Source organism: Mandrillus leucophaeus, unplaced genomic scaffold (assembly GCF_000951045.1).
Source record: "Mandrillus leucophaeus isolate KB7577 unplaced genomic scaffold, Mleu.le_1.0 Scaffold1166, whole genome shotgun sequence".
NCBI lineage: Eukaryota > Metazoa > Chordata > Mammalia > Primates > Cercopithecidae > Mandrillus > Mandrillus leucophaeus.
This window is the reverse complement of record NW_012099943.1, coordinates 115,746-123,494: the sequence shown is the minus strand read 5'-3', so window position 1 is coordinate 123,494 and position 7,749 is coordinate 115,746. Positions and strand designations below refer to the sequence as shown.

Genomic DNA, 7,749 nt, shown 5'->3' with positions numbered 1-7,749 from the left:
GGGTAGTCTGGTGACTGCATCCTCGGATGCTGCAGTGGTTAGACTGGCACCCACCAGGCGGCCCTTGAAGAGCTCAGAACATGGCTCCATGGCAAGGGAGGGTCCCTGGGAGGCAGCTCACTGAGCCCTGTGAAGTTGCCTGTGCCAGTGGCAGATGACACCCTGCCTCAGAGGGGGAACCCAGTCTCAGGAGAGCAATGCCTCTTCCCAAGGCCAAAGAGCGGAGTAGAGCAGGGAAACGATTCTCCCGCTTAAGCCTCCCAGGTAGCTGGGACAACAGGTGCGTGCCACCACGTCCAGCTAATTTTTGTACTTTTAGTGGAGGCGGGGTTTTGCCATGTTGGTCAGGCTGGTCTCAAACTCCTGACCTCAAGTGCTCTGCCCATCTCGGACCCCCAAAGTGCTGGGATTACAGGCGTGAGCGACTGCACCCGGCCTCCCGCAACAGTTTAAGCAGCTCCTGCTGCCGTCCAGGCAAAGGCCAGGCCTCCTTTAGATGTTGGCACCAGGTGGGAGGCAAGAGAAATGTGGGATTTCATAAGCGCATCCTGAGTTTTGATCCTGGCCCAAGCACGGTACTGAGCACTTGGCCTCGGACTGCAACCTGCTGGACCGTGCCCGAGCATTCTCCTTAGGGCGTATTTGTCAGGATTTGACTTCGTCATGCAGAGCAGAGTCAGCGCGTATTTCCTGAATTAATGAAAATGTGAGCTGACCATATATTCAAGAAACAAGTGACGACAGCGTTCTATTGAGGTTGACAACCTGAGCTTTGATGAGCTGTGAAGGGTTTTCATGCCAGTGAGGCCCATCTCTTCCCCGCAGAAATCAGTGTGGAGTGGTGGTCTACATACCTGCAGGGGCGAAGAGGATGGAAAACTGGACCTACGACCCCTGCAAACTGTCCGAGGGAGATGGGGGTGGCCTCCTCAAGCCTGACAACCAGGACACGCTATGTCTTCCACCCGGGTGCCTCTCTGACCTTGGTTACCGACCCCATCAGAGAGAAAGGGGCAGAGTCCGCGTATATGGAGAATGGCCTGGGGACACATGCGGTTGGTACAATGCTCACTTCATCGCGGGTGCTGTTCACATGCTCACTAAAGCGAGAGGAGACGGGAGCTTGCAAACACTGATTTTTCACGGGAACACAATGATCGAGCCTAGCAACGGAGCTAATGGCATAGTAGGGTTTCTATGGATGCGTGTGTCAAATGCTGGGGCTTGGGGTGGGGGGGGGCACGAGGGAAAGAGAGGACAGACGCTGAGATGCAGGCACTGGTGACAACTGGGGAGAGGGCTTGGTTCACGGCAGAAAAGCTCCAACCAGGAGCCCTCGTGACCCACAGAGGGCACAGCCAAGCAGCCCTCCTGGGCAGACAGAGCCCAGCTGGAAGAAAGAAAAGACAAACTCAAGGACATCCCTGCTTCTACACTGGTTGCTATGTCCAAAGTCAAGATCATTACTGGGGCAGGACCTGGTGGCTCACGCCTGTCATCCCAACGCTTTGGGAGGCCGAGGAGGGCGGATTCCTAGAGGTCAGGAGTTCGAGACCAGCCTGGCCAACATAACAAAACTCCATCTCTACTAAAAATACAAAAATTAGCCAGGCGTGGTAGTGCATGCCTGTAGTCCCGGCTACTCGGGAGGCTAAGGCAAGAGAATCGCTTGAACCCAGGAGGCGGAGGTTGTAGTGAGCTGAGATCACGCCACTACACTCCAGCCTGGGCAACAGAGAGAGACTCTGTCTCAAACAAACAAAAAAGATCATTACTAGATCTGTATCTTGGTTGCCATTAGGGTGGGAGGATTAAAAAACCCACCTTCTCCAGAGACCCTCCATCCGCCATCCTCACCTGCCATCCTGAACCCCGCCCAGTGTGACCTGCGTCTGACCTCCAGGGACACTTACCATCTCTAGATGAATACGTGCTTTGCTTCGCGGCTTGAATTTCACCGAGGTCGGATTACCCTGCTTCACGGCAGGGGCGACTTTAGACCTGGCCCCAGTAGGAGTTTCAGGAAGGAAAAATGACACACGGTTTTCAATTTCTATTTCAAGTATATGAGAAAACTTGACTGTAATAAACCTAAGAATGGAGTTCACAGTCCCGGTGAAGGGCCCCTGGCCTGGATATCTAAGTAGCTAGTTCTCATGGCCGCAAGAAGGGCACCGCTGGCTGGGTGAGCATTCCACTTTAATGTACAGCTCTAGGCTGTACACGGGCACGGTGGCTCACGCCTGTAATCCCAGCACTTTTCGAGGCCGAGGTGAGCGGATCACCTGAGGTCAGGAATTCAAGACCAGCCTGGTCAACACGGAGAAACCCTGTCTCTACTAAAAATACAAAAATTAGCCAGGTGTGGTGGCAGGTGCTGTAAGCCCAGCTACTGGTAGGAGAATTGCTTGAACCGGGAGGCAGAGGTTGCAGTGAGCCGAGATCGTGCCACTGCACTCCAGCCTGGGGGACAGACAGAGACTCCATCTCGTAAATAAATAAATAAACTGCAGCCCTCCCAAGATCCCATCCCCTCCTCCTGCTTTCTCTCCACAGACCACAGAATCATTTCACACGCTGCTTCTCATTTTTCCTGTTTCCCTCCCTAGAACGTAAGCTTCACGGTGCGCGGATTTTTGTCACCACATTCCCCAGCATGAGGACAGTACCGGGCACCGAAGGGGCACACGACAAGTATCTGTTGTGAACGCATAAAAGGAACGGGATAAAGGCAGACAGGGCATGGGAGTCCAGCCTGTGACAGGAGCACCAAATATTTTCTTCCAACTGAATTATGGGAGTAGAATCTGCTCAGAAAATATTTGTCAAGTATGGCTGCGTGCAGTGGCTCACACCTGTAATCCTAGCACTTTGGGGGACCAAGGCAGGCAGATTGTCTGAGGTCAGGAGTTCGAGACCAGCCTGGCCAACATGGCAAAACCCCATCTCTACTAAAAAAAAATAAAAATAAAAATTAGCTGGGTGTGGTGGCGCATACTTGTAGTCCCAGCTACTCAGGAGGCTGAGGTAGGAGAATAATTTGAACCCAGGAGACGGAGCTTGCAGTGAGCCGAGATTGAGTCACTGCACTCCAGCCTGGGCAACAGAGCAAGGCTCTGTCTCAAAAAAAAAAAAAAAGAAAAAGAAAAAAAAAAAGAAAATATTTGTCAAGTAGGACTGTCTTCTAAACTATTTTTCAGTTGAGCATGGTAGCTTGCACCTATAATCCTAGCACTCTGGGAAGCCTAGGCAGGAGGATGGCTTCAGGCCAGGGGTTTGCGCCTAAGCAACATAGCAAGACCTTGTCTCTATAAAAAAAATAAAATCAAAAGACCTCATCTCTATAAAAGTATTTTTCACTGGCTTCTGCCTCTGTATCAAAAGGCTTGTTTATAAAAGCAAAACTCTAAATGATCAAGTAAAAGTTTAAGAAGACCTCCTCAGATCTTAAAAACCAAACGACAGAAAATAGACTTTATTCCAAGACAGATTTGTAAAAGATGTTTTTAAAGGGAAAGGCAAGTCACGCTACTAAATCAAACGTTGTTCACAATTTCTGGATCTCCCTCCTCCGCCTGGCACTGCAGCTGAGCCTTGGCGGATGTGCTCGGGGCCCTTGGCCCACAGGAACTTGGCCTCGATTCTCTTCCTGAGGGGCTTCTTAACTTTGCCAAGCCAGGCAGTGAGCGTGGTGGGAGGCTGGGGCTGGCGCCCGCGGATAGCTCCAGATGGGATCCCAGGCCATGGTGCCTCTGGTGTCCCCCCAGTGAGCTTGCGGTGTGGCAGGCGGCCAGGAAGGGCCATAAGCAGACTGGCTTGAATGAAAACCGAGGGCCGAAGTCAGCCTGGCTCCCTCGCCTAAGCTGGGGCTCGGTCCGAAGCACACGCATGGCCTTAGCCAGACACAAACCAAGAGACAAACCAAGACACAATGACAGAGGGAGGAGAAACCTCCCGAGCACTGCCTTCAAGCTAAGCTTTCCTAAGACGGGCTTCTCAGGCCAGACGTGACACCAGACACCGTCGCATGTTACTTGGAGAGAGCAGAGACGCGCGGGCCACAGCGGCCCACCAAAGGCTGCTGTCCCGTGCTGAGTTCCGCAGGCCTCACCCGCGACTGGAGAGGGACCTTGCCCCAATCCTCCTGGCAGGTACCCGCTAAGGGATTCAGGAGACAGCATCACACTGCACGCAGGGTCCTCTGCCACCACCATCCAAGAACCCCGGGGGGCTGGCCACGCGCTGGCCTCTGCCAAGCAGTGCCAGTGGTTCCCAGGCCGGGGCCGCCCAAGCAGGTGAGGGAGGTTTAGATGAATGACTTGGCCAGGGTCACCATGTGGTCCACGCCACATGCCACATCCATGGGCTCCCCAGGCATCGTCACCTGAAAAATAAGACCCAGCATACCATGAGTGGGGGTGGCGCACCCGGAGGAGGCAGGCACTGGTGTTGGCCAACTGGCCCTACCTCTCAGTAGGAGACGGTTTCTCTGAGCCGTGGCTCCCTCCCCTCTGGGAATGGGGGCGCTCACGCCTCCCCAGCAGGTCCATCAGGACAACTGTATTTGGTCATGTAGACAAGGCCATCCCAACTCCCTCCAGTCAACGGCAGCCATCGCCATTCACATCAGCCTGAGGCCACGCTGGGCAGGAACACAGGCCTGTGTGCATCCCTGGAACCTGCACGCCCCACAGGGGCTGCTCCCCTCTGACCCTAACCCCAGCAGGCTCCATGCCCCCAGACCAGGTGTTCAGAGATCTCTCCTGGAAGCCACTGCTGTGGCTCACTAAGAAGCTCCAGGGGCCGGGCGCTGGAGCTCACACCCGTAATCCCAGCACTTTGGGAGGCTGAGGCAGGCGGATCATATGAGGTCAGAAGCTGTGAGACCAGCCAGGCGTAGTGGCGTGCGCCTGTAATCCCAGCTACTCGGTAGGCTGGGGTGGGAGAATCGCTTGAATCCAGGAGGTGGAGGCTGCAGTGAGCCAAGATTGCACCACTGCACTCCAGCCTGGGTTACAGAGTGAGACTCCGTGTCAAAAAAAAGCTCCAGAAACCCTTTCTCTTGCTTTGCAGGTCCAGTCTGGGAACCAGACCTCACTGGCCCAGCATCTCCACTCATCTTTTTCCTTTTTTTTTTTTCTTGAGATGGAGTCTTGCTCTGTCGCACAGGCTGGGGTGCAGTGGTGCGATCTTGGCTCACTGCAAGCTCCGCCTCCCGGGTTTACGCCATTCTCCTGCCTCAGCCTCTGGAGTAGCTGGGACTACAGGCGCCCGCCACCTTGCCCGGCTAGTTTTTTTTTTTGTATTTTTTTTAGTAGAGACGGGGTTTCACCATGTTAGCCAGGGTGGTCTCGATCTCCTGACCTCGTGATCCACCCGTCTCAGCCTCCCAAAGTGCTGGGATTACAGGCTTGAGCCACCGCGCCCGGCCTTGAAAACTACTTTTAACTGATTTCTTATTAACTTTCCAGAGGTTTGTTTTCGTTTTAAGAGACAGGGTCTAGGCTGGGCACAGTGGCTCGTACCTGTAATCCCAGCACTTTGGGAGGCCGTGGCGGGCAGGAGTTTGAGACCAGCCTGGCCAACATGGTGAAACCCCGTCTCTACTAAAAATGCAAAAATTAGCTGGGTGTGGTGGCGCACACCTGTAATCCCAGCTACTCGGGAGGCTGAAGTAGGAGAATTGCTTGAACTCAGAAGACAGAGTTTGCAGTGAGCCAAGATCACACCATTGCACTCCAGCCTGGGCAACAGAGCAAGACTCTGGCTCAAAAACAAAAAAGAGGCAGGGCTTCACTTTATTGCCCAGGCTGGAGTCTAGTGGTGCAGTCACTGCAGGCTTAACCTCCTGGGCTCAAGCGATTCTCCCGCCTTAGCCTCCCAAGTAGCTGGGACCACAGGCACGTGCCACCATGTCTGGCTAATTTTGTCTGTTTGTTTGTAGAGAAAGGGGTCTCACTATGTTGCCGAGGCTGGAGTACAGAGACACAACCGTAGCTCACATCACAATGTCGAACTCCTGGGCTCAAGATATCCTCCCACCTCACCCTCCTAAGTAGCTAGGACTACTGGCGTGCACCACTACGCTCAGCTTATTTTTGTATTTTTTGTAGAGACAGGGTATTGCCATGTTGCCCAGGCTGGTCTCGAACTCCTGGGCTCAAGTGATTCTCCTGCCTCAGCCTCCCGAAGTCCTGGGATTCCAGGCGTGACCCCCCAGGCCTGGCCTTCCAGAGGTTCTTTATGCACAAAAGCAGATATGCGTCTCTTTTTTTTTTTTTTTGAGATGGAGTCGGAGTTTCACTCTGTTGCCAGGCTGGAGTGCAGAGGCACGATCTCGGTTCACTGTAACCTCCGACTCCCTGGTTCAAGCGATTCTCCTGCTTCAGCCTCCCAAGTAGCTGGGATTACAGGCACGCAGTACCATGCCCAGCTAATTTTTGTATTTTTCGTAGAGATGGGGTTTCACCATGTTGGCTAGGATGGTCTCGATCTCCTGACCTCGTGAGCCACCTGCCTCGGTCTCCCGAAGCGCTGGGATTACAAGCGTGAACCACCGTGCCCGGCCTTCTCTTCCTTTCTTAAGTGCCCACTGCAAAGGAAGTGCCCCTGCCTGGCTTGGCCCGAAGACCCCTGCCAGGATGCTGGCACCTGATCTACTGACCAGGTCCAAATTTGACCACCCTCCCCTGGTGGCAGCACGCAGCCAGGTGGTGTGACAGCTGGAAAGGGGATCTGTCACAGTCTGTGGAGTTTACCGAGCTTAAGAGGGAAACCGCCTAATCCAGATGGCCTGGCCCTAAAAGTCGAGAGGCAGCAGGCGCCGACCCTGGAGCTTTGCGCCTACGCCGGGAGACAAGACCATTAGAGACTCCTGGCCACAGGCAGATGGATGCTGGAAACCAAGTCATGCTGTCCTCCCCCGGCCCTGTCCCTAAACAAATGAACATCTCTAGCAGAACCTATTACAGGAATCACTAAACAAACAAGAACGGGGCACAGTGAATCACAAAGGCACGTAGATGCAGAAAGCCTGTGAGGCCGGCGGGAGAAGACAACAGGCTGCCTCTGCGGTGACTGGGCCCCGACCGCCTCTTAGCAACCTCCGCAGCCATTAGGGAGCGCTCTATTTACCTTTCCCGGGAAAGTGCGCTTCCTCACTCATCGGCTGCACTTAAGCCCCCAGGTCCTTGCTCCCCTAGGGCTCTGGCCATTCAAGCCCAAAGCAGAGGAAGCCAGGATGGTCTCTGCTGTGGTTGGTGTGGGCAGCGAGGGCTTGGCTCCTGGGAGCCCTCCCTGGGGACCAGTGTGAGGCTCCCCAAGGTTCCAGCTCCCCCTGGCGGACAATCTCACATGGTCTCTGAACTGAGTCCAAGAGGAGACTGCCTTCAGCCATGTTTTATTTTTGTCCTAGGCAAGGTTAAATGGCGTTTTTCTTTTAAGCCAATTTACACTCACAGCTCCACTGCTGAGGGAAACAGCTCCAAAACCCAGAACCATATTTAGCCTCGGTGACTCTCTTAAAAGTCTCAGCAGAATCCATTTAGGAACATTCCTATCCACAATTACAAGTTGCTAAAACAAACGCCCACCAGGTGAAAGACGGGGGTGCGGGAAGAAGGAACCCTGAGCAGTGAGTCCCTCGTGGGGACAAGAGAACCCGGGAAAGGGAGACTGCTCTGGCGCCCAGCTCTGCAGTTCAACAGCATCAGCTTTTGCATATATATATATATATATATATTTTTTTTT

The 7,749-nt window shown here is 53.8% G+C and overlaps 1 protein-coding gene across 1 annotated transcript in view; it reads right to left on the bottom strand.

Moving 5' to 3' along the window:
- Positions 1 to 3,440: 3,440 nt before the first annotated feature.
- WBSCR16 (Williams-Beuren syndrome chromosome region 16) overlaps positions 3,441 to 7,749 on the bottom strand; it is a 37,223-nt gene continuing 32,914 nt past the window's right edge. Inside the window, exon 11 of the mRNA XM_011999477.1 lies at positions 3,441 to 4,384. Within this exon, the coding sequence (XP_011854867.1) occupies positions 4,307 to 4,384 (78 nt within the window). The 3' untranslated portion in view covers positions 3,441 to 4,306. The remainder of the gene's footprint in view (positions 4,385 to 7,749) is intronic.